Source organism: Aquarana catesbeiana, linkage group LG11 (genome assembly GCF_042186555.1).
Source record: "Aquarana catesbeiana isolate 2022-GZ linkage group LG11, ASM4218655v1, whole genome shotgun sequence".
In the NCBI taxonomy this organism is placed as follows: domain Eukaryota; kingdom Metazoa; phylum Chordata; class Amphibia; order Anura; family Ranidae; genus Aquarana; species Aquarana catesbeiana.
This window is the reverse complement of record NC_133334.1, coordinates 116,956,831-116,984,324: the sequence shown is the minus strand read 5'-3', so window position 1 is coordinate 116,984,324 and position 27,494 is coordinate 116,956,831. Positions and strand designations below refer to the sequence as shown.

The following is a 27,494-nucleotide window of genomic DNA, read 5'->3' as shown; positions in this document are numbered from 1 at the left end:
GAATTTGAGTTTTGGTAAGTTACCTGCTAAGGGCCCTTTCACACGGGCGGCACTGATTGGACCCTTTATGGAGTGGCAGATGTAAACAGACACGTGTCCGATCAAATCCGCTAAAAACAGACGAATGGGGGATCCGTTCCTTATCCGTCTTGCAGATAGGCTGAGTCCAAAGAGTTAAATACTTCTAGGGCCCCATGCACACTGGGTGTTTAGCCCTAATGTATAGGGTCCGGTGTTTAGCCACGGTGGAGGGCACAGGTCTGCTGTCAAGACCCCTGCCGGGAGCTGGACAGGGTTGAACAGTGCACCCAACAGTACTTCTGTTTAAGGCAGTACGTGCTTAGGGAGCAATGCCTAAAACACAAGAAGCCTGCTTTCCGGGCATTTGTCCCTGGGAGCATACTGCCCTAAAGGGAAGTACCACTGAGTGTACTGCCCAGCCCCAGCAGCTGTCAGAATCCAAAAGAGTTTGACAGGCTGCTGGCAGCAGGGCTGGACAACACAGCCCTTGTCATGACAAGGAATGTAAACATCCCTTGAAATAGGAATATGGCATGATTGGCCCTCTTTACAGTGAGATATGGGGTCAATAAGACCCCACATCTCACCTCTAGGCTGGGAAGCCTGAAATCAAAAAAAGGGCGGCGCCGTGACGTCATAACGTTGCGCCCAGCTTCCGAACGATCATGGAAACTCCATCAACCATCTGGTCCGCCGGAAATCTCTATGGTAAACATCCGGGGCTGGAGGATCCTGTCTTCGACTCACCGATGAAAGTGGTGAGTCGGTAGAAGCACCGGAGGGCGGCGGGAAGGATGTCCCCTCTTGCCGCCCGTAAGAACGATCAAGCGGCGGAACAACCGCCATGATCATTCTTATGGTGTAGGGAATCGCCGGCTGAAAAGGCCGCTATCAGTCAAGGTCGTCATATGACGGCTGGTGGGCAGTGGTTAAAGGCTGACCCTCCCCATTCACAAATCAGTCTGGAAAGAATGTTTGAAAAACAAACAGCTATTTTTCAGAGCAGAAAAGAGTGAGATTCTGCAATAAAGTTTGTTGAAATCTTTGTAGCGTTTTTTCTCAGCATAAGGCCTCATGCACACAGGGATTTAGAAAAAACAAACTGCAAAGCCACTTCGAATGCCAGGAAAAAGCAGCTGTAAAAAATGTGCTTTTATTAGCTTTTTGCATTAGTGTTGATGCTTGTTTAGCCGCGCTTCCCTATGAGAACCTATTGCAGGGGTCTTCAAACTGTAGCCCTCCAGGTGTTCAGGAACTACAATTCCCATCATGCCTAGTCATGTCTGTGAATGTCAGAGTTTTACAATGCCTCATGGGATGTGTAGTTCTGCAACAGCTGGAGGGCCATAGTTTGAGGATCCCTGACCTAATGATTTGAATAGAAGTCGCACCACAAGTCGGATCATGATGATCAGACTTGCAGTGTGGCTAGTGCGCTGAAGATCGTGAAGGGGAACCCTTGCCAAAAAGGAAAGAAAACTGGCGTGGGGTTCTCCCCACAAGAGCATAGTATGGATTTTAAGGGGAACCCCAATGCCAAAAAAAATTGGTGCGGTGTTCCGCCCAAAATCCATACCAGACCCCTATCTGAGCATGACCCCCCCCCCCTCCCCCGGACCATACCAGGCCACATGCCCTCAACATGGGGGTGGGAGCTTTGGGGTGGGGCTCTTTCCACGACTTCTTGGATTCCCTCCTGCATGCTTTGCAATTTTTTCTCTGTTGTTTACTTTCAATTCCTAGGGAAAACTCTTCCTCTCAGCATTTCTGTGGTTCAGAAGGCAGGCTCTATGATCTGTGTGACACAGCAGTGCTACTGACAAGGCATAATGAATACATGTCACAGAATTCCAGGAAGTAAATGTGTGGGATCGTCACAAACAAAGTTTACAAACTTCAAGATCATTCAGAATAATAGAAGTAGGCTAAAAATAATTATATAATATAATGTGGAAATTGATAAATTATTTTATATTTTGACCATAGAAACAGTTTAAGCTGGCCATACACTATACAATGTGATTGTACAATCTTCCTTTAGATTCAGCAAATGGATATCATATATGAGGACAAGCCTACACAATCCATTCAACCTGTATCAAATCAGGCAGGCCCTTGCACTACACTACTAGTTGATGGCAGATGTAAAAGATTGTATAGTGTATGGTCAGCCTTACACCTGTGCTCTCCTTTCCGAGATGTCATTTCAGTCAGATGAGAGGAAGGTGTCAGCTGGAAGCATGCTGTGTTCTGATCCCAGTTATCTGGACAAGGACGACACAGACATATACCAATAACCCATAATTTTATGACCACCCACCTAATATTGAGTAAGTTCCCCTTTTGTCACCAAAACAGCCCAGACCCATTGAGGCATGGACTCCACTCTGCACCTTTGAAGGTATGCTGTGATATCCGATAGCAAGCCCCCAGTAGCAGATCCTTTAAAGTAGAACTATAGACCAAACCCGTCATGTTGCGCTTTTTTTTTGCCATCTTTGTATCACTGTGGAGATTTCCCTTCACGTCCTCTCAGGAAGGACGTGAAGGGAAATCTCCACAGTGGTATCCACATAGCCCTAGTGTATAACACATACCATTTTTATTTTTATATTTATTTTTATTATTTCAATTTTTAATTTTTTTTTTTATCTTTATTTTTATCTTTATTATTTTCACTTTTATTATTTTTTTTATTTCCCAGTATTCCCCATAACATTCCTCTCATTCCCAAATACCCGTCTGGAAACACACTCCCCCTCCTTTTGTCCCAATCTTACGCATCATTTAAATGTGTATATATGTGTGAAAGGAATAAATATATATATATATATAGATAAAGAGAGAGAGAGAATAGAGAGAGAAGAGAGAGAGAGAGAGAGAGAGAATAGAGAGAGAAGAGAGAGAGAGAGAGAAGGAGAGAGAGAAGAGAGAGAGAGAAGAGAGAGAGAGAAGAGAGAGAGAGAAGAGAGAGAGAGAAGAGAGAGAGAGAAGAGAGAGGAGAGAAGAGAGAGAGAGAAGAGAGAGAGAGAAGAGAGAGAGAGAAGAGAGAGAGAGAAGAGAGAGAGAGAAAGAGAGAGAGAGAAGAGAGGAGAGAGAGAGAGAGAGAGAGAGAGAGAGGAGAGAGAGAGAGAGAGAGAGAGAGAGAGAGAGAGAGAGAGAGAGAGAGAGAGAGAGAGAGAGAGAGAGAGAGAGAGAGAGAGAGAGAGGAGAGAGAGAGAGAGAGAGAGAGAGAGAGAGAGATATCTTTGTGTTTACACACGTATATACATTGTACGTGTTTTTATTCCTTTTCCATCATTTCTTCTCATATATACCACCCATCTCTCCCTATAATTATATACCGTTTTCTGCATTTTTGTATTCCCTTCTCATATATGTTTACGTGCATCTATCTATATTTATGGTATAAATTCCCACACTGAATATGACCACCAGCTAGCCTGATGAAGGAGCACGCGTGCTCCGAACGCAAAGCACCGCCCGCCTCACCCCGCTCCCGGAAGTGAAGAAGCAGGTCAGCACGGCGCTCCACGGAGGATCCATGACCGACATCCTGGCCGCCCGGAGGCTCTGAGGACCCTCGGCACCACCGGAACAGCTACCAGGACCCAAGTCACAGGACTCACAACCCAGGAACCCCCCCCCCCCACTGGCCCGTGACACCCACATCCCCCACGAGCACGCGGATGAAACTACTTTACATGCTGGTTTTTAGCAACTCAAATGTGAGTGTTTTTATTTATTGTAATAAATATTTTTAACATACATGCTGCACTTAGAGGGCGCCGTCCTTTCTTTTTTTATAGTAAGAGGAGATTAATTCCTCCAAATTAAAGTGGTTCTAAAAGCAGGTTTTTCACCTTCATGTATTCTCTGCATTAATGCATTCTCTGCATGTATTCCCCCATATTTACCTGAGCCGTATCTTGATCCAGTGCTATGCCTGAGAGCAGAGGCGTTGTCCCTTCTCACTGGCTCAGACACAGCAGTGGAGCTATTGGCTTCCCGCTGCTGCCAAACATAGCCAAAAGAGGAGGGACACACAGAGCAGGGCTCAGAAGCAAGCATGCACGAGTGCATCCCATAGCAAGCAGTTTACTGTGGGGTGTGTGGCAGAGGGGAGGAGCCAGGAGCGCCAGCAGGAGACCTGAGAAGAGGAGGATCGGGGCTTCTCTATGCAAAACCATTACATAGAGCTGGTACGTACGATATATTATTATTTATTTTTATTTTTTTTTTAAACACAAGCATTTACAATCACTGGAATCCCTTGGACCCCCCAGGTCACCAGAACTCCATTGTTCCCCACTGGAAGATCTCCCCTCTATTACTTTTCTGGGGAAAACCAAAAATTTGGAAATTTCTTTTACTTTTAATGATAATGGTAAACTTGCTGAAAGAGGCCAATGCCATCAGGGAATGCAGTTTCCATGAAGGAGTACTTGGCCACGAATAATGTTTAGATATTTGGTACGTGTCAAGTAACATCCATATTGGCAGGACTGAAGGTTTCCCAGCAGAACATTGTCCAAAGCATCATACTGCCTCTGCCGGAGGAGAAAATGAAGTCCTGCTAGATGACTTCAGCTTGGCCCCTTTTGCAGGTATAGCTAAGTAAAACATTAAAAATACGTGTCTATATTGTTTAAAATCCAGTAATACACTGTCTCACCCTGCTCTGCACAGGCTCAGTTGCTCTCCATTTTTATGCACTGCTAAACATGTAGAAGCCGATCTGCTGACAGACTTAGGCCCCATTCACACTGCTGCATCACGCAATTCCGCGGCCGCGATTTCAGGGAATGCCTGTGTAAACTCGAGGTCTATGGACCTCAACTCGCATCAAAGTCGGACCAAAGTAGTACAGAGACTACTTTGAAGTCGGTGCGACTTGAAGTTGCACAAATATGAACAGCACTCATTGGAAATCATGGGGTATGACTTGTCATGCGACTTTGCAGTCCCAAGTCACAGGACAAGTCGCACAAGTGTAAAAAGGGCCTTAAATTGGAATTAAACCAGTCTATCCTTTACTGCCAAGAAAGCTGCTTCTGTTTGATCTGCAACTGCCATGGTGCTGCACATGATCATTTATGACACCAGTCATTTCATGGTTTTACAGTTTCGCTGCCGACACAAGCAAATGTGAAAATTAGCAATCTCAGCATTCCAGGAATGTAACTTTTTTTGAAACCGTTAAATGGATGGGTTTAGTTACACTTTATGATTTATTGCTGTTTAGGAACTCTGGGCTTCAGCAAAATGGCAACCTCCAGCAAGAAGAAACGGGAACAATGCTGGAGGCAATTTCCAGCACACACTAATTTTGGTAACATAATTAATCATGTGGAATGTATGTTCCTTGCCATCCACGTGTTGTTTAAGAAAATGCGATTCATCAGACCAGGCCACCTTCTTCCATTGCCCCGTGATCCAGGTCTGATGCTCACGTGCCCATCGTAGATGCTTTTGGCTGTGGACACGGGTCAGCGGCTACACAATCCTATACACAGCAAACTGCAATGCCCATTTCTTCTGCTTTCAACAGGCTTACTTGCCATTGTGATGAGATAATCAAGGTCATTCACTAAAAGCAGAAATTTGCTTATGGTAAATACAAGATAGATATCCGCCCTACTAAACAAAGAAATGATTCCGAACGTAAGCAGCCAGCACAAATTTGTTGATAAGCAAATAAAAATAAATAATAGTCCACATGCGGCGCTAAAAGAACAGTAAATCCAAAAAGGAGAGTTGAGAATGCCCTTCACCAGCTTGAATGTGTATGGAAAGGCACACCACGTGAGAATTCAATCTGCTTACCAGAAAGCTTTAAATAGCAGGCATGTAAAAGTCAGGGTAAAAATCACAGCAATCATAGAACGCAGCTGGTAACAAGGCACTCTCCAATAAAAAAAGATCACAAGCTCCGAAAATTGGTATATGTATCATCCAACCAGAAAGTCAGCATCCCCCAATAAGAGAATAAGGCAGCAAATAATGAAGCTCGTACGGTATATAAGTAGTAACTTACATTTTAATACAGGAAAACGAACATCATGATGTACAAACAGCCGCGGCTCTCAGCGTGCTAGTGTCTGCCCGCCAGACATGTTTCATCCAATTGGATATCAGAGGCATCTTTCTCAACTCTCCCTTTTTAGATTTACTGTTCTTTTAGCGCTGCATGGGAACTTTACTTATACAGACTTGATTCAAAATATAATGTTCTATCTTCAGTAAGGGACTTACATTCTACATGTGTGTACGCTGTAAATTGCCTCCAGTATTGCTCCTATTTCTTCTTGCTTAAGGCTGCCATATTGCTGAAGCCCAGAGCCCCTGAGCAGCAGTAAATCATAAAGCAGAACTAAACCCATCGATTTAACAGTTTATAAAAAAGTTACATTCCTGGAATGCTGGGAATGGTAATGGTCACATTTGCTTGTGTCCTCAACCAAACTGTCAAACCATCAAATTGCTGGTGTCATAACTGATCACATGTGCATGACTATGGTAGTTGCAGATTAAACAGAAGCGGCTTCATTGGCATCCTGCTTTAAGGCTGTCAGCATATCAGCCTCTACAAACTCAGCAGTGCCTAAAAATGGAGAGCATCTGAGCATGTGCAGAGTGAGACAGTGTAATATTGGATATTAACCGGCGCACGCCAATGTACGTCGGCAGAATGGCACGGCTGGGCAAATGGACTTACAGGTACGTCCATTTGAATTCCCCGCCATGCCATTGCGTGCGTGCGCGCCGGGAGCTCCACGAGTCGGGTTGCGGGTCCCGCGGACTTGATCGCTGCGGAGATACCCGCGATCGCCTCACGGAGAGGACGAACAGGGAGCTGCTGATGTAAACAGCATCTCCCCTTTCTGCCTAGTGACAGTGTCACTGGATCTCTGCTCCCTGTCATCGGGAGCAGTGATCAGTGACGTCACACACACACAGCCCATCCCCCCTACAGTTAGAATCACTCCCCTAGGACATACTTAACCCCTCCCCACCCCCTAGTGGTTAACCCCTTCACTGCCAGTGTCATTTACACAGTAATCAGTGCATTTTTAATCGCAGGGATCGCTGTATAAATGAGAATGGTCCCAAAAATGTGTCAAAAATGTCCGACATGTCCGCCATAACGTCGCAGTCACAATAAAATAAATAAATCGCTGATCGCCGCCATTACTAGTAAAAAAAAAAAATTATTAATAAAAATGCCATAAAACTATCCCCTATTTAGTAAACGCTATAACTTTTGAGCAAACCAATCAATAAACGCTTATTGCGATTTTTTTTTTAACCAAAAATACGTAGAAGAATACGATCGGCCTAAACTGAGGAAAAAAAAGGGGTTTTTTTAAATATTTTTGGGGGATATTTTATTATAGCAAAATGTAAAAAAATAATGCGTTTTTTTCAAAATTGTTGCTCTTATTTTGTTTATGGCACAAAAAATAAAAATCGCAGAGGTGATCAAATACCACCAAAAGAAAACTCTATTTGTGGGAAAAAAAAAAAAAAAAAGGACGTCAATTTTGTTTGGGAGCCACATCGCACGACCGCGCAATTGTCAGTTAAAGCGATGCAGTGCCGAATCGCAAAAAACGCTCTGGTCAGGAAGGGGGTAAAATCTTCCGGGGCTGAAGCGGTTAAACAGTACAGACACATTCTTAAAGAGGAAGTAAACCCTGATGGGTTTTACATCCTCTTTTTTCCTCTGCAAAGTTAAAGCATTATAGGCTAGTATGCATCGCGTACTAGCCCATTATGTTGCACTTACCTGCAAACGAAGCCTGCGATGTCCCCGCATCCATCTTCACCCCTCTTCCTTCCGGGGCCATAGGCTCTGTAACTGGCCGGAGATGACGCTCACGGCATGTGCCCTTTCTTCAGTGCCCATGTGATGATGACGTTGGCGCAAGCGTATATGGTAAATATCTCCTAAACCGTGTAGACCGGAACTGCAGTCTGCTCACATAATTTGTAATAGAAACATCTTTGTCATGCTGAAGCTGTTCACCTCCAGCTCTCATTGGCCCTCTTACAACTCACCCCCCCCCCCCCTTTTTGGCAAACTCTCATGAGAGAGCTGTGTATGATGTCATAAGCTGAGGCTTATTACCAGACAAGATACAGGAAGTGGGCTGTATAAGGGATTTACTGGCAGAAAAAAAAATGTTTGACTAACCAAAGTTAAAACAACAAGGGATACAAGATTTAATAGATGGAAAGTTAAAAAAAAAAAAATTACTGAAGGTCCGCTTTAACCACTTGCCGACCAGCAGCCATCGTTTCATGGCAGCAGGTCAGCTCTCCTGTCCAAATCGTCGTAGCTGTATGGCTACGCGCACTCGTGGGGACTCGATGTCTGCCGGCGACCCGCCATCGCCTAGAACAGAGGCAGAATGGGGATCTGCCTTTGTAAACAAGTAAATGGGAACAGTGATCTCTGTCATGTCCCTGCCACCCCATCCCCCCTACAGTTAGAACACGCTGAGGGAACACTTAACTCCTTGAACGCCCCTTAATGTTAACCACTTCCCTGCCAGGGTCATTTTTACATTGATCACTGTAATAATGTCACTGGTCCCCAAAAAGTGTAATTTGGGGTCAGATTTGTCTGCCGCAATGTCGCAGTCCCGCTAAAAATCACAGACCATTACTAGTAAAAACAATTAAAAAAATAAATAAAAGTCCCTAAATCTATCCCATAATTTATAGATGCAATAAGTTTTGCGCAAACCAATCAATATACGCTTATTGCGATTTTTTTTTTACCAAAAATATGTAGAATATATATCGGCCTAAACTGAAGAATAACTTTGTTTTTCTATATTTATTTTGGATACGTATTATTACTATATATAATAATTTGTATTATTATATTTTTTTTCAAAATTGTCAGCAGCTACAAAATACTTTTGGCTTCACAGCCGGTCCCCTACTGTGCATAGTGTGCTTTGCTTTCTAACTGGTCCGACGGCGGAGGAAAGAGGCCAATGTCACTGCGGTGAGGTCTCCCAGAAGTCAGAAACAGGTACCCGCTCCCCCCAAATGTGGCACTAAGGGGAGGGGAGGGAGGGGTTGGAGCAAACAAGTGGGGCGCTGCTTTAGTTCCACTTTAACCTGCCAGTGGTCATAATGTTGTAGCTGACTGGTGTAGAATTCCCACTTCTCTATGATACTTGCAGGACAGCCAGGCCTCACACCGATGTCCGCCCTCCTCAGTGCTGAGAGCCCCCATATACACACAATACAGGCAGACCCTCATACACCCAGCAGGCAGTGACACACCTCTGAATAAAGTTCACTCACTGACCTTAGAAGTCCTCCAACCCCAGACCGATATAGACCAGGCGATATCCTCTAGCTGCGCACATACATGACACAATACGACACCCGCCAATGTCCGCACTCAAGAATGAAACTTCCCGCGCTCTATGGGATGGCGCACTGTGCAACTACGACCTGTGTCCCCACAGCCAGCCAATCAGAGCGCTGGAAACAGAGCCGTACACAGTGCTCTGGAAGATGACGTACGGCAGCAGTCACGTGACGCGAGCCTCTACTGGAGGAATAGCCGGGATAGAGGCGGAAGGTGGCGGAGATGTGAATGAGTGCTAATGGTCCCCACACAGGGAGATAGTATAGAGGGTGTGTGACTGGTCTCTGTATAGGGAGGAATGGCAGACTGCTGTGCCTCAGGAAGGTTGGGGCGTTTGTGGTGCAGAGAGCTGGATAGGTCCCAGTAGAAGAGCGCAGGTCTTCATACAATATTATGTGTACACTGCTATGTAACTCCTGGGTGACAAGCAGGTGAATACACACTGTGCACTTTCCACAAGGGACAGCAGCTGACCAGAAGGCTCATTACACTGAGGGCCAATTCACACTATTGATGTCTTACCCAGTGCCGGTGTCTTGCCGAGAAAGTTCCCTCGGCAGATAAGTTCCACCCCCTGTACTGTGCAGGCGCAGCACCAACTACTATCAGCCACCGGAGATAGCCGAAGCACAAAATCTACAATCAGCTGTACACGGCGCCTGCGCCCTAGGTCCAGGTTCCTTCCCCACCATCCATGTGGACCTAGAGGGGGAATAAAAAAGAGCTGAGCGAAGCGAGGCCGTGCCCGAAGCGTGGCGAGCCCCTGAGGGGCCCTCTTACAGGCGCCGTGTACAGCTGATTTTCCCCTATTCATCTTTGGCTATTTCCGCCGGATCCTACTGCGCAGGCACAGCGCCTGCGCAGTAGAGGGGGGTCCTTATCCGCCGAGCGGAACTTTCTCGGCAGAACACCGGCCCAAGATATTGTGCTGCCTGTTACCAAGAATGAAATGCTGCCCTCCACCCAAAAAAAAAAAAAAAAATCACGCCCACCAAAATGCCCCCACATCCATTATTTTATATCATGGTAACTAAAGTGGACCTGTCGTGGCTCTATACATGTATATAGAAGTAAAAAGAGGACCTGTAAAAATAAAAACCACAGAGGTGATCAAATGCCACCAAAAGAAAGCTCTATTTGTGGGAAAAAAGGACGTAAATTTTGTTTGGGTGCAACGTCGCACGACCACGCAATTGTCAGTTAAATCGACGCAGTGCCATATCGTGAAAAAAGTGATTGAAGTGCAATATTTCTATTATTACATTGTTATATAAAATAGTTCAACTCACCATAATGCAGAATCAGTGGGAGCCCCGAGCGTGTCACTTGCCAACGTCACCTGCCTTCAGATGCGGATTGCCACCTGCCACACATTGCGGATTGTCATTTGCCAGGATGCCACCCATTGCGGATTGTCACTTACCACAATGCCACCTGCCACACATTGCGGATTGCCACGACCCAACCTGCCACATGTTGCGGATTGTCACTTGCCACGTCACCTGCCACACATACCGGATTGTCGCCACGTCACCTGCCACACGTAGTGGATTGTCGCCACGTCACCTGCCACACATACCGGATTGTCGCCACGTCACCTGCCACACGTAGTGGATTGTTGCTTGCCACGCCACCTGCCACACATACCGGATTGTCCCTTGCCAAGTCAACTGGCATACATTGCGGATTGTCACTTGCCAGCCCGTTCCGCCGGCTCCACTGCGGATCCCACTGTGAGGATCCCGATGTTCTGCCGAGAAAGGTCCCCCATTGGGTAGTGTCCGCCCTGTACTGCCGAAAGTCTCCGAACATGAACAGTGGGAGCGTGTGGCACAATGTACTCTGAAGCGCAGGTGCCGCGTAGAGCTCATGAACAGCTGTTCATGTTCAGAGACTTTCGGCGTCTCTTTTGTCCTCCGTACTGCGCTGCGCCTGCGCAGTACAGGGCGGCTGGACACTATCCGATGGGGGACCTTTCTCGGCGGATCCTCACAGTGGGATCCACATTGGAACAGGCTGGCGGGTGGCAATTTGCCGCCCCCCTGAAAGTGCCGCCTGGAACCATGGCTCCATCAGGTCCCATGGTAGGGCCGGCCCTGGTCTTACCACAGGGACACACGTGTCCTATTTACACAGCATCATAGCCTAGTGCTGCACTAAAATGCAGACATGCTGTAATTTTATCGCAGTGCACTTGCCCTGAATTCCACTGCAATGTTAGGCAGCGCATTACAATCCAGTGAATGAAGTGTACATTTTGTTCACTTCAAAAAAGCTAGTAAAAAAAAAAAAAAAGACAGAACAGTGTGTTGTGATTAATTGTGCATCACACTGCCCCATAGCGCAGTGGCCGGTGTTCTTTCGAAAAGTGCCCCCCATTGAATTATGCCCGGGATGTACAGCGCATGTGCCGTACGGAACAGCACAGCAGCTGACTTGCCAATCAGCTGGGCTGACATAACCAGGGCGCATGCGCACATCGTAGGAGGAGATACCATTTCACAGGCACAATTTAAACCTATACAAACAGCAGGGGAGACCGTAGTTCTCAGATTGCGCATCGCTGCTGCTGGAGGGTGGTTTGTCGGTGTGTTGAGCTGGTTTTGTCTGTGTTGCAACCCAACCTTTCACATAGGCAAAATGGGATGTTCAACACAGCAAACCCACTCTGCAACACATACAAAACCGGACCATCATGACACTGTAAAGCCGCCCCGCAACAGCGAGGCACAATGTGAGAACTATGGTCTCCCCTGCTGTTTGTATAGGTTTCAGTTGTGGCCGTGAAATGGTATCTCCCATCGAGAGATGCCTCCTACGATGTGCGCTTGCGCCTTGGTCACGTCACTTCAGCTGATCGGCAAATCAGTTGAAGTGCGGCTCCGTCCTGCGCATGCGCAGGACACCGGAATGGTGAATCTCTCCGACTGCTCTGCGATTTCAGTGTGAATTCGGCTAAGCTGTGGTGCATAGAAAACAATGAAATGTCATTTCTTTATCGTACATCATGGGATACAGAGCCATAGTTATTAACTTAATGGTTATATAGGCACCTTCAGGTGATGGATACTGATATACCCAATACAGGAAGTTCACTCCCTATATAACCCCTCCTCCTTCCAGGAGTAGCTCAGTTTTTTCGCCAGTGTCTAAGGTGTTGGTCACAAGTGAAGATGTGCTCTGAAGAGCTGCAAGCTGGAGGGATCCCTGCTGGATTTAAACAGTCTCCATAGACCAGATCCATACAAAGTGCCACTAAGGCCAAGGTGGATGGTACCCAGGCCTCACGTAAGAAGAACAAGGTTTTTTCCTGTAACGCCTCTCTTTGTAGGGCTGGACCCCAGGACTTTTTTGGTCATGCTACATTACCTAACGTTTCTCCTGAGGGGTGCTATACAAGTCCAAGGGAGTGGAACCCCTATAATAGGGATCCGGTCCTTGAAGGTTTGCTAAACGCAGCCCGCCGTGATGGGTGAAGTTTGGATCTGTCTGTTACAGCAGTATCCTGCAGCGAGTAAAAGGTAAGGGATGAAGCCTAGGAACTGCCTCCCCTCTCTCTCAAGGAGCGTATCAATGCCGTCCGCGCGTGCATGGACTAGGGCTGATTAAAACGGGGGGACGTTGATTTACGGAGGGGGCGTGGCTAAGGCACGGTGCCGCACACATGGAGCACACGGCGCAGGCGCTGGGGACAGAGATAGACGCTCACAGCTGCAGCGGACACACAGGACACAAGAGCGCTGGGGGCACATAAGGGATGCAGGCATTTCCAGTACAGGAAATAACATTGATAACAACTAAAGCTGAACTTTTCTTAGCATTGTCTTTTGCTAAACTATTTTGCTCAGCGAGTTGTGCATTTACTCAGTGCCCCTGTTTTTTTGTGCTCAGCGCTATGGCTCCCAAAAAAGACACCCCAGAGGTACCAAAAATTCCACCCCCAGGCACTGGGACCTCCAGTCGTGTCTCCACACTGTCATCCTTGCTTGAGATACCAAATATGGCAAGCCAGAGTGAGTCATTGGGACCAATTGGTGGTGCAACTGCTTCTCACATTTCAGCCCCTGTATACGTGACTGAAGATGCGTTTTCCTCCGCCCTGTGCATCCGCTATCCAAAAGCATAGGAATCATGTTAGATCCCCCTCCCCCAGCTCAGACCCCTTACTAAGAGAACGGTGGGTAGAGGATGAGGGGGTTACCCCCAGATGATTAGGAAGAAGGGCAAACCGATTACTCCTCTGCGGAGGAAACAATGGTAGATGAACCTTTTTTAGCCTCACAATCTGAGAAATTGGTGATACAATCTCTTACACAGATGGTTTGTGCCTTAAATCCTTCACAGCATTTTCATGTGTTTCCTGTACATGCATTATTAGAAAAGCTTATTTATACTGAATGGGATCACCCAGATAAGCATTTTCTCCCTCCAAAGAGATTTACAGCACTGTATGGAGGAGAAATTCACCAAAAGATGGAAGGTACCAGCAGTTGACGCGATTTCCAGTGTGAGTAATAGCCTAACTTGTCCAGTAGACAATGCACAAATGCTTAAAGATCCAACTGATAAAAGATTGGAGTTTCTGTTAAAATCCTCTTATTCTTTGGCAGGTGCGGTTACTCTGCCTGCAGTTGCGGCAATAGGCATCTGTCAGTCCCTTAGGGACCAGTTTAGACAGGCCCTTAAAGAGGTCCCTGCACAACAGGCCCGCAATTTGGCCGAACTACCAAAGGCACTATGTTTTGCCATAGTCGCCATGAAAGATTCTATTCACCAGGTGTCCCACCTTGCGCTTGTGCTAGTACACATGCGTAGGACACTGTGGTTAAAAAATTGGTCAGCCGAAGCACCTTGCAAAGGGCTTCTGACTAGTTTCCCTTTTCATGGGGATCGACTATTTGGGGAGGATTTGGACAAATACACCCAAACGACTTCTAGTGGGAAGAGTACTCTTTTGCCAGTCAAAAGAAAGTATAAACATCCTTCATTTAAACAGAGTCTTTCCCCTGCGCCAGGGGCATCCGCATCTAGGCAGTGGCGACGGCCTCCACCTTCAGACCCCAGAGGAAAGCCTCAGGCACAGAAGAAGACCTGGGGCCAGAAATCTGCAAAGCAGAATACTAAAGCCTCATTATGAAGAGGTGCCCCCCCTCGCCAGAGTGGGGGGAAGACTTCTGCAATACTCCGAAGTCTGGCAAGAGAAAATTCAAGACAGATGGGTCATCTCCACGGTGTCTCTAAGATACAAACTAGAATTTCGGGAGTTTCCACCATCTCCTTTTCTGAGATTAAACTTTCCCAAAGATCCAGGGAAAAGGCAATCTCTGTCTCAGGCATTAGACCGATTACTAGCGCAGTGGATGATCATACAGATCCTCACAAAAGAGCAAGGTTTGGGGTTTTATTCAGACCTCTTTACAGTACCAAAACCGAATGGAGATGTCAGACTCATTCTAGATCTAAAGAATCTAAATCAGTTCCTGAAGATCCGCTCCTTTCGCATGGAGTTGATCAGGTCAGTAGTTTCTATCCTACAAGGAGGAGAACTTCTGGCGTCTATCGACATCAGGGATGCATATCTGCATGTCCCTATATTTCCCACTCGCCAAAGGTTTCTGCAGTTCGAAGTAGAACAGCAGCACTTTCAGTTTGTAGCCTTGCCCTTCGGGCTAGCCACAGCACCCCGGGTGTTCACAAAAGTACTGGCCCCACCTCTAGCCAGGTTAAGGGCACAGGGCATAACAGTCTTGGTGTACCTAGACGATCTATTGCTAATAGACCAACTGGTGGCTCGTTTGGAGCAAAGTGTATGCATTACAACCAGTTACCTGAAAGGTCTGGGTTGGATTCTCAGAGAAGTCTTCCTTAAAACCGCTAAAAAAGCTAGAATATTTGGGTCTGATCATAGATACAGTCCAGAAAAAGGTGTTCTTGCCTCAGACAAAAATCAACTCCATAAGTGAGTTGGTGCTGATGGTCAGGTCGAAAGGAAATGCCTCTATTCGCCTTTGCATGAGGTTGTTAGGAAAGATGGTGGCTTCATTCGAAGCAGTTCCCTATGCCCAGTTCCATTCGAGACTGTTGCAAAACAGTATTCTATCTGCTTGGAACAAAACGATCCAAGCTTTAGACTTGCCAATGCGGTTGTCCCCAAGGGTGTCCCAAAGCCTCAATTGGTGGTTACTAACCCAGAATCTGCTTAAAGAAAAATCCTTCAGACCAGTTATCTGGAAAGTGGTAACGACAGACGCCAGCCTTTCAGGCTGGGGAGCAGTACTAGAGAAGACAACTGTCCAGGGACAGTGATCAAGAACTGAAAGAGCCTTGCCCATCAATATCCTAGAGATTCAGGCTCTGAAGGCCTGGACTTCCAAGTTACGGGATTGTCAGGATCCAATCCGACAATGTCACAGCAGTGGCCTATATCAATCACCAAGGGGGCACCAAGAGTCTTGAGGCGCAGACAGAGGTGAACCATATTCTAACTTGGGCCAAAAGGAATGTTCCGTGCCTGTCGGCAGCCTTCATTCCGGGAGTGGAGAATTGGCAGGCGGACTAGTCGCCAGCAGTTATTCCCGGGGAATGGTCTCTTCACCCCGACATTTTTCGGGCTATTTGCCAAAGATGGGGGACTCCGGACATAGATCTTCTAGCATCCAGATTCAACATGAAGTTAGTCAACTTTTTGTCCAGGACAAGGGATCCACTCGCATACGGAACAGATGCGTTGGTGACCCCATGGGATCAGTTCTCTCTGATCTATGCATTTCCCCCTATTCAGTTGCTACCTCGACTTCTTTACAGAATCAAGCTGGAAAGAAAGCTGGTAATTCTGGTAGCACCAGCATGGCCCAGAAGGTTATGGTATGCAGAAATCGTAAAGATGGCAGTGGAGGATCCATGGTCCCTTCCACTACGGCCAGACCTACTCTCACAGGGGCCGATATTCCATCCTACCTTATGAATGCTAAATTTAACGGCTTGGCTTTTGAAACCCACATTCTGAAGAAACATGGGCTTTCCGGGTCAGTTATCTCTACTTTAATGCAAGGAAGTCAGCTTCCAAAACTATTTATTATAGTCTAGAGGGCTTATGTTTCCTGGTGTGAATCCAAGGGTTGGCACCCTCAGAGATATATCATAGGCAGAATTCTTGCCTTTTTACAATTAGGGGTAGAGATGAAGTTGGCCTTGAGTACTATTAAAGACCAAGTCTCAGCTTTATCGGTCTTATTTCAAAGACCGCTTGCTACACATTCTTTAGTCTGGGGTTTTATGCAAGGGGTGATGCGGATTAATCCGCCAGTTAGATCACCTTTGAACCCTTGGGATTGAACTTAGATTTGTCAGTGTTACAAGAACAGCCATTTGAACCAATACAGCATTATTCCCTTAGTCCTGACAAGGAAGCTGGTGTTCTTGGTTGCTATATCCTCAGCAAGGAGGGTTTTGGAATTGGCTGCTCTTTCTTGTAAAGAGCCATACTTGATTATTCATGAGGACAGAGTGGTGTTACGCCCTCGTCCAGATTTTTTGCCAAAAGTGGTTTCAGGTTTTCACCTGAACCAAGTTATTGTCCTGCCATTGTTTTTTCCAAAACCATGTTCCAGAGAAGAAAAGTCACTACATTGTCTTGATGTGGTGAGAGCAGTCAAAGTCTATTTAAAGACAACTGCTCAGATTTGGAAGACTGATGTCTTATTTATTCTTCCAGCGGGTCCTAAGAAAGGACATGCAGCGTCGAAATCTACTGTTGCTAAGTGGATTCGGCAAGTTATAATTCAGACTTATGATCTAAGGGATAAGATTCCCCCTCTTTAAGTCAAAGCGCACTCTACCAGGTCGGTTAGTGCTTCTTGGGCAGTGCGTCACCAGGCCTCCATGGCTCAGATCTGTAAGGCCGCAACTTGGTCTTCAGTACATACAGTACATTCACCAAATTTTATCAGGTGGATGTAAGGAGGCATGAGGGTATCGCCTTCGGGCACAGTGTGCTGCAGGCAGCAGTATAAGTCCTCAAGTCTGGGGGGTACCCTGCGAGTTGTCTCTCCCTCCCCTCAAATAGCATTGCTATGGGACGTCCCATTAAGTTAATAACTATGACTCTGTGTCCCATGATGTACGATAAAGAAAATAGGATTTTTATAACAGCTTACCTGTAAAATCCTTTTCTTGGAGTACATCATGGGACATAGAGGTCCCTCCCCTCTTTTTGGGGTTTAGATATATTGCTTTGCTACAAAAACTGAGGTACTCCTGGAAGGAGGAGGGGTTATATAGGGAGTGAACTTCCTGTATTGGGTATACCAGTGTCCATCACCTGAAGGTGCCCATATACCCATTAAGTTAATAACTATGGCTCTGTGTCCCATGATGTACTCCAAGAAAAGGATTTTACAGGTAAGCTGTTATAAAAATCCTATTTTTAACAGCTCAATAAAGTTAGAGGAAAAAGCAAAAGCACACCATGAAACACACTCTGGTTATCATGCTTTGATGCATCGCTTAGACAGGGTACTATGGCGTGCACCCATGCAAAGGCTGTGTTTACTCTCCTGGTGATGCACAGATGTTCCATGCATCCCCATGCAAGCAGTCTCGTTCATGTCTTTTGGGACACATGCTGCTCCCAATTTGATATTCATGTGGGTCCCTAAACTCACACTGTGTGCATTTGGGGACCCATACCCGCACAGATGTTAAATTGGGAGCAGCAGCTGTGCCCATGCAGCCGCTGCGTCCTAATTGGCATTAATGAGACTGCCTGCACAGGGATGCATGGAACACTTCTCCATGCGGGTAAATATGGCCTTTGCACAGGTGTACCCTGTAGTGCACCCCATGTGAATGAGGCCTAAATCAAATACCCAGAACAGGTTTGTAAATTTCAAAGCTGCCCTAGGTCAGTGAATATATTAAAGCTCTAGTGGATTAGCATAACAGCCTAGTAGCTTACATTTTATTTACAAGCATGGTCAGTTTTGTTGGGATCCTTCCACGAAAAGAAAAGAACCCACAAATTTCTCTGAAACAACTTCTAAAATAACTTACAGAATAAGTGACAAAAGTAACAGGCATCCACTATTGTTTATTCAATGGTTAAAGCCTAAGTTTAGTTAAAATCAAGACATAAAAATCAGCAAAAGGACCTCACTTGCAGTTAGTATATGTGCCTTGTGCTGATTCTCCTTTTAGTATGGCGGGGGTTAATACAAGTAGCGCCAGGAGCTCTCCTGCCAGATCCGCCATTCATAAAAACCGGAGGCGATGATCTAGGATGGAATCAACACAAAGGCACATCATACTAACTGTAACTTATGTCCCTTGTGCTGATTTACAGTATCTCACAAAATTGAGTACACACACACACATTTTTGTAAATATTTTATTATATCTTTTCATGTGACAACACTGAAGAAATGACACTTTGCTACAATGTAAAGTAGTGAGTGTACAGCTTGTATAACAGTGTAAATTTGCTGTCCCCGCAAAATAACTCAACACACAGCCATTAATGTCTAAACCGCTGGCAACAAATGTGAGCACACCCCTAAGCGAAAATGTCCAAATTGGGACCAATTAGCCATTTTCCCTCCTCGGTGTCATGTAACTCGTTAGCATTACAGGGTCTCTCATACTGGTCACTGGAAGTTCAACATGGCACCTCATGGCAAAGAAGTCTCTGAGGATCTGAAAAAAAAAAATTGTTGCTCTACATAAAGATGGCCTAGGCTATAAGAAGATTGCCAAGACCCTAAAACTGAGCTGCAGCACAGTGGCCAAAACCATACAGCAGTTTAACAGGACAGGTTCCACTCAGAACAGGCCTCCCCATGGTCGACCAAAGAAGTTGAGTGCATGTGCTCAGCGTCATATCCAGAAGTTGTCTTTGGGAAATAGACATATGAGTGCTGCCAGCATTGCTGCAGAGGTTGAAGGGGTGGAGGGTCAGCCTGTCAGTACTCAGACCATACGCCGCACACTGCATCAAATTGGTCTGCATGGCTGTCATCCCAGAAGGAAGCCTCTTCTAAAGATGATGCACAAGAAAGCCTGCAAACAGTTTGCTACAGACAAGCAGACTAAGGATATGGATTACTGGAACCATGTCCTGTGGTCTCATGAGACCAAAAAAAAAACGTATTTGGTTCAGATGGTGTCAAGCATGTTTTGGGACAACCAGGTGAGGAGTACAAAGACAAGTGTGTCTTGCCTACAGTCAAGCATGGTGGTGGGAGTGTCATGGAGCTGCATGAGTGCTGCTGGGACTGGGGAGCTACAGTTCATTGAGGGAACCATGAATGCCCACATGTACTGTGACATACTGAAGCAGAGCATGATCCCCTCCCTTCAGAGATTGGGCCGCAGGGCAGTAGTCCAACATAATAACGACCCCAAACACACCTCCAAGATGACCACTGCCTTGCTAAAGAAGCTGAGGGTAAAGGTGATGGACTGGCCAAGCATGTCTCCAGATCTAAACCCTATTGAGCATCTGTGGGGCATCCTCAAACGGAAGGTGGAGGAGCGCAAGGTCTCTAACATCCACCAGCTCCGTGATGTTGTCATGGAGGAGTGGAAGAGGACTCCAGTGGCATCCTGTGAAGCTCTGGTGAGCTCCATGCCCAAGAGGGTTAAGGCAGTGCTGGAAAATAATGGCAGCCACACAAAATATTGACACTTTGGGCCTAATTTGGTCATTTTCACTTAGGGGTGTACTCACTTTTTTTGCCAGCAGTTTAGACATTAATGGCAGTGTGCTGAGTTATTTTGAGCGTACAGCAAATTTACACTGTTATACAATCTGTACACTCACTACTTTACATTGTGGCAAAGTGTCATTTCTTCAGTGTTGTCACGTGAAAAGATATAATAAAATGTTTACAAAAATGTGAGGGGTGTACTCACTTTTGTGAGATACTGTATGAACAGTTCCAAATACCAGTCAATATTGGCACAAAACATTCAGACTTCTACTAGAAAGCTGAACATGAAGAGGAGCTTCATCTTTGAGCATGACAACGACCCAAAGCATACATCCAAATCATCAAAGAAATGGCTTCACCAGAGGAAGATTCAAGTTATGGAATGGCCCAGACCTGAATCCGATTGAAAATCTGTGGGGTGATCTGAAGAGGGTTGTGCACAGGAGATGCCCTCGCAATCTGACAGATTTGGAGTGTTTTTGCAAAGAAGAGTGGGCAAATATTGCCAAGTCAAGATGTGCCATACTGATAGACTCAAACCCAAAAAAACGAAGTGCTGTAATAAAATCAAAAGGTGCTTCAACAAAGTATTAGTTTAAGTTTATAACCATATTATTTTATTTTTTAATTTTTTACTTCCCTCCACCTAAAAGATTTCAGTTTATTGTTCAACTGAGTTTTACAGTTTATAGGTCTTATTAAAGGTGGAAAAAGTTCTGAAATGATTTATCTTTGTCATTTTTTTACATCACAGAAACCTGACATTTTAACAGGGGTGTGTAGACTTTTTATATTCACTGTATATTCACAGAGTCACAAAAGGTCTCTTAACACTGTACATGTAATGCCTAATCGATGTACAGTTAAGGTTAAACTTTAGTAGAAACTGTTAAAACACCCTTAATAAAATAAGGTATTGTGAAATAAAGTGAGAGTTTTTTTGTAATCCTCTGTATGTATTCATTGATGGGTTGCTAAAAGAGTTTAAAGCTAAACTCCGGGAATTAAGAAACTACCCTTCCAATGGGACTCCCCCTGCCCTGCAAGGATTAAACGCTAATTTTTGCTAAAGGAGAGAGTAAAAAGCACTTTTACTGGGTGGACTTTCAGCATTCTTATTTACAATGCAGGGCTATTGTTCCGGGATTGTACGAAATAACGTCAAAGTGCAACCTCCTGGACAGAGCAAAAAAGAGAAGTGACTTTCGGGGTCTGATTGCAGTAAAAGTGCTTTTTAGTGGTACCCTAGGCAAAAATGAGCATTTAATCCTTGCAATGCCTGGGGAGCTCCACTATAATGCCCCGTACACACGATCGGACATCCATGGATTTTTTCCGACGGATGTTGGCTCAAACTTGTCTTGCATACACACGGTTACACAAATCTTGTTAGAAATTCCAAACGTCAAGAACGCGGTGACGTACAACACATACGACGAGCTGAGAAAAATGAAGTTCAATAGCTCTTCTGCTTGATTCCGAGTATGCGTGGAACTTTGTGCGTCGGAATTGTGTACACGCGATCGGAATTTAGGACAACGGATTTTGTTGTCGAAAATTTGAGATCCAGATCTCAAATTTTGTGTGACGGAAATTCCGATGGAGCCTGCACACGGTCGAAATTTCCGGCAACAAGCTCCCATCGAACATTTTCCGTCGGAAAATCCGACTGTGTGTATGAGCATAAGGGTAGTTTGGTGAAGAGGTGGCCACTCCACCCCCACTTACTGGGTAGTCCGGGTAGCACATTTCTCATACCCACCCACCCAGAGGATCCAGTGTTGTCCGGCTGAGATCCTCTTGTATTCCCCCACTTCTCTGTCACGTGCCGCCATGTTGATTGTGACATCATCAAGAGGCCCGCTGGCTCTTTTTGGTTCAGCCACTGTGCCTCCTGATGCTGCAGCACTAAGCCCGTCCCTCCTCCTTTCTAAGTGAAGCGATATGCCTCCTGGAATATGTGCCATGCATATCCCAGGAGGCAAAGGGAGGACCTTGCATTTCATTCACCAAGGCGAATGCTGTTCAAGGGGGACAGGGCCGCATTTTATTAATGATAAAGAAAAAACAAAGAAACAAAATAGATCATGGTAATGCCTCCTGGGATACCAATGTCACATATCCCAGGAAACATTACTTTTCTGCCATTCATAGAATAGTATATAAACAGTCATATGGAGAATTCTCCTGCAGCCCCCTGGGATATGGTATTGGGAGGCTGCAGGAGGAGAATCCTTCCAATTCACATGAGCAGACCCTGCACAGATCTTGTGCATGCACAGACAGAGATCTGATGACTTTGGTATCCCAGAGTGCTGCAGGAGGAGAATGGCAGAGCCAGCAGAAAAAAATGAAAAAAGGTATAATAGATAAATAAATAAATAAATAAAGGTAATAAATGATGCTACCAAACAAGTGAGAAAGCCAAAGAGTGTGAAAGGGTTAGAACCTTTGTCAGCTTTCCACTTCTATATTGGGGTTCCGTTATTGTCCCTGTAACAGCAGTAAGACACAAGAATAAAAATGTGTTTTTAGCAAGGTTAGAACAACCATTAGCTTTTTACTGCTGTATGTGTTCCTAGTGCAAATTTTTTCTCCCTTCCTGTCTGGTAAAACCATTGCTACATACGCTTTAACTACTTCACTAGCGGGCAATTTTACCCCCTTACTGCCCAGGCCAATTTTCAGCTTTCAGTGCTGTTGCACCTTGAACAACAATTGCGCAGTCTTGCAACACTGTACCAAAACTAAATTTTTATAATTTTGTTCACACAACTAGAGCTTTCTTTTGGTGGTAGTTAATCACCACTGGGTTTTTTTATTTTTTGCTAAATAAATGAAAAAAGACCCATCATTTTGAAAAAAAAAGTTTTTCTTAATTTCTGTTATAAAAGTTTGCAAGTTTTTTGAAGTTGTCATTTTTTGGAAAATTAGAAATGAAAGAAGAAATTAAATTTTTTTTTTGTTTAACCACTTCCCGTCCACGGTATGCAGAATGAGGGCCACAAGGTGGTTGTATTATCCTAACTGGGCCTCATATGACGTCCAGCAGGATAAGCCTTTCATGCACAATGATCGGTTGTGGGGTGTGTCACTCTGACACACCGCATCTCCGATCTTGGTAAAGAGCCTATGGCGTAGGCTCTTTACCATGTGATCAGCTGTGTCCAATCACAGCTGGTCACATTGTAGCCAGGAAGTGCAGTTTATCGGCTTTTCCTCTATTCGTGCAGACAAGGTGATCAGTGGCTCTCCTGACGGGGGGTGTGCGCTGATAATCAGCGCATTGATTATCAGTGCAAACCTATCAAGGATGCCCACCAGGCCAACCCGTGCCCACCAGGGGTGCAAATCAGTGCCAATCAAGGATGCCAATCAGTGCCCATCAGTATAACTCATCAGTGCCACCCATAAGTGCTACATATTAGTGCTCCTCAGTGAAAGAGAAAACTTACTTATTTACTTTTTTTTCCAAATTTTCTGTCTTTTTTTATTTGTTTAGCAAAAAATTAAAAAACCCAGTGGTGATTAAATACCACCAAAAGAAAGCTCTATTTCTGGGAAAAAAATGATAACAATTTTGTTTGGGTACAGTGTTGCATGACCGCGCAATTGTCATTCAAAATGCGACAGCGCTGAAAAATGAAAATTGGCCTGGGCAAGAAGGGGGTGAAAGTGCCCTCTATTGAAGTGGTTAATAAATGTGGTTAAGCTTCACTTTGCAACTAATACCCAATCACATGCAAGGAAAATGAAAAAACAAAAACAAAATCATGCTTGCACATGATTGAATGATGGAAGTCAGCAGAGCTTCCCCCCACTTACTAATCTCTGGAGCAACTGCAAAGTGTAAAGTTGCCTTTAGTAAATAAACCTCTTTTGCTATTAGCAATCAGAAAAGGTTTGAACCTTTTTTAAGATGATTGCTGTTAGTATAGGAAGTAAGAAAGTCTTACCACCAGGGACACAGCAACATAATCCTGACAGAGTTTCTGTCCTGGTAATACAAAAAAATTGAGTGGCAGTCCTAATTTTTGACAGATGTTCTAACCCACCCTTACCCATTCTGTTCTAACCTAGAAGGGAAAGTGTGAAAGCTGATGACTCATGAAAGACTATGAATGGTACAGAGAAGCGACATTTTGTGTAGTCCGTAATATTGCCAAACTGGCTTTGTTTAAACTAAATATTGAAGGAATAGTACGCAACATTATACTGTGTATTAGTGTTCTTGGATTTGAATATAATTTAAGGCAAGTGGCTAGGAAGGGTTTTGGCAACTTTGTGGTTGAGAAAAGTAACTGTTGGCCATTTGCCCTATAGAAGTGGTGGCGGATGCTGTGACCAGAAGTATATTTACAATAATCTTTGCGTGTATGGCAGTTTTCAGTAGGGAACCCCAAAATGATTGTGGGATAAACAGAGGGAGTCCAGAGATTTATTGTAGTGGATCTACAAAGAAGACATACTAATTTAAATGTACACATTAAAGGCTAACTTTAAGCAACATGCTACAATTGTATTTAGGGTGCAATATGTTAGTTGTTGCCAAGCACCCCCCCCTTTGTTTTGGTAAAGGTGAATATTGCCTTTAAATGATTTCCAGTGTTATGCAAAAATATATTTTTTTGTTGTAGCCATGTTATGACAGTTAGTTATAACATTTTTGCCTTTTCCCTAATTTGCAATCAACCTGTAAGTTGTCAGTTATGATTTAACCAGATTTAGTATTAACATTTAGAGAGCATTTGAATGAATGTGGGTGGATCTCATGCTCATTATCAGATAATCTCCATGATGCTTATAATCTGTTCTGTCATACGGATTGGACAGCTTTTTTTTTTTTTTTACAGGCTTCCAAAATATATATTGAGGAGTCAATGTATTGGCAGTTATCATAGCCTTCAAATTAGAGCTACAGCCCAAGATAAAAAACCAACAGAAATCATTGACAAGGATCATTTTTTAAAAACCTGTTTTGTTCTTCTCTGATGTAAACCCATCATTTACAAAAGTAGCAATGGGTTTTAATGACCTCCTACAAACTGTTGGAGGGTTGGGTCGTTTCCAGGTGCTCAATACTGCTATGTTGCTCTTTCCTATGCTATTAATGGCTTCACATAATTTCCTACAGAATTTTACAGCGGCAGTACCCCCACATCGCTGTCGTATTCCAAATTTAGACAATGATTTGGTTTATTTTAATCTTAGCAACATTGCCACATTTATACCAGTGGATGACAACCTGAAGAGCAAAAGTTGTATAAGGTTCAGAAATGCAGAGCTTGGCCTCTGGACTAACGTCACTTCAACAAACAACACCGAATCCTGTAAGGATGGCTGGGTCTATGACAAGAGTATCTTCATCTCCACTATCGTCACAGAGGTAATGCACAGATAATTATGAGGCTAAATGTAAAAAAGACGTTGAGAATGTTCACATGATGCAATTTGTGAAGATTCACTTCAATTCAATCATGGAAAAAGAAAATCCCTGTTTACTTTTTTCTGCACATGATTGGATAGCTGATGTAAATATTCACACAAATTTTAGGCTAGACCTAATTTTTAGAAGAACAGAAAAAAGAGCACTGGATTGTACAGATCATTACACTTATTGAACTAAACAAAATTGCACCTAACAACTCGAACTTGAGCTTGACCGGCCAAAACAATCCAAGTGTTTTGTATTGTCACAGCTCATCCCAATACAATGTGTTATGGCGCGTACACACGACCGGACTTTACGGCAGACTTTGTCCGGCGGACTTTTCGACGGACTTTCCGAATGAACGGACTTGCCTACACACTATCAACCAAAGTCCGACGGATTCGTACATGATGATGTATGACCGGACTAAAACAAGGAAGTTGATAGCCAGTAGCCAATAGCTGCCCTAGCGTCGGTTTTTGTCCGTCGGACTAGCATACAGACGAGCGGACTTATCGACCGGACTCGAGTCCATCGAAAAGATTTGAAACATGTTTCATTTCTAGGTCCGTCGAACTTTTGGGGAAAAAAAGTCAGCTGGAGCCCACACATGATCGAATTGTCCGACGGACTCTGGTCCACAGGACCAAGTATGCCGTAAAGTCCGGTCGTGTGTACGCGGCATTAGTGTGCGCTATAAACAAAAACTACAAGGTACGTAGACAATGCACCATAGCACATGCCAGAACACATTACAGCATACATTGCCAGCACATATCAAAGCAATATGCATTGACGTGTGCTCTGTGGTGAACCTACCCTTATTGTTGGCGCTTTGAAAAACTGTGAACATCCTATTAGCAGGGATTATGAGCTGCATTATGTGTTCTAAATCGCAATTTGTTTTAGTGTACTTCAATAGATGTAATGATCTGCAGAATGCAGTACACATTTGTTCTTTTCTAACATTTAAGTTTCAGGTTTCCTGGGATAATGAGTTCAAAGCTTGAAAGCATTGCTCAAGCACTGTTTTGAATATCTTCTTTATTGTTATTCAGGTTGTACTTTGGATATTGCATCCTTGTTTTTTTTTTTTTTTTTTGTTGAGTGATTTTTAGTAACTGAATCAAGAGAATTGCTAGTAATTAGTCTAGGGCTACACAAGTGATTTTCAGTAGCTCAGTTGCACTACTAAAATCTACCACAATCATTCAATGCTGCAATTTAAAGTGGATACGTGAGCAAAATATGTCATGCTGAGTCTGTCACTAGCATTAACACAGCAGGTTTTTTTGAGTCCTCCGTAATTTAATCAGCAATCGAACCTGCAAGTTCATCTATTATTTTTCCACTTCCTTTAACAGAGGGAATTGTCCAGCAAAAGTGGAAGTTATAGATGTTGAGACAAATTATATAACACTAGCAGAGGTGCTTACAATGGTCAGATTTTATTCATATGATTTTAACTTTTTTTAAACTGAAAAAAAAAGATTTTGGCTCAACTGCTTAACCACTTGCCTACCAGGCACTTACACCCTCTTCCTGCCCAGACCAATTTTCAGCTTTCAGCACTGTCGCACTTTGAATGACAATTGCGCAGTCGTGCTACGCTGTGCCCAAACAAATCTTTCATCATTTTCTTCACACAAATAGAGCTTTCTTTTGGAGGTATTTAATCACTGCTGGGTTTTTTATTTTTTACAAAAAAAAAACAAAAACTGAAAAAAAAATGTTTTTTACTTTTTTCTGTCAGTACATTTTGTAACTAAGTCATTTTTCGCCTTCACTGACGTGCACTGATGAGGCGGCATTGATGGGCACTGATAGGCTGAACTGGTGGGCATTGATGAGGCGGCACTTATGGGCACTGATGAGGCGGCACTGATGAGGAGGCACTAATATGCCGCACTTACTAGCAACACGGCGTCCCAAAACGAGAGCT

The 27,494-nt window shown here is 44.4% G+C and overlaps 2 protein-coding genes across 3 annotated transcripts in view; one reads left to right on the top strand and one right to left on the bottom strand.

The window, feature by feature from the left end:
• Positions 1-9,540, bottom strand: part of POLA2 (DNA polymerase alpha 2, accessory subunit) — a 143,499-nt gene extending 133,959 nt beyond the window's left edge. Inside the window, exon 1 of one of the 2 annotated variants that reach the window (XR_012236563.1) lies at positions 9,350-9,540. The gene's annotated coding sequence lies outside the window, so the exon portion shown is untranslated. The remainder of the gene's footprint in view (positions 1-9,349) is intronic. The other variant, XM_073604936.1, reaches the window with a different exon arrangement.
• Positions 9,541-25,141: 15,601 nt separating this feature from the next.
• The window catches only part of LOC141112287 (solute carrier family 22 member 20-like), a 102,220-nt gene continuing 99,867 nt past the window's right edge, over positions 25,142-27,494 (top strand). Inside the window, exon 1 of the mRNA XM_073604935.1 lies at positions 25,142-25,507. Within this exon, the coding sequence (XP_073461036.1) occupies positions 25,142-25,507 (366 nt within the window). The remainder of the gene's footprint in view (positions 25,508-27,494) is intronic.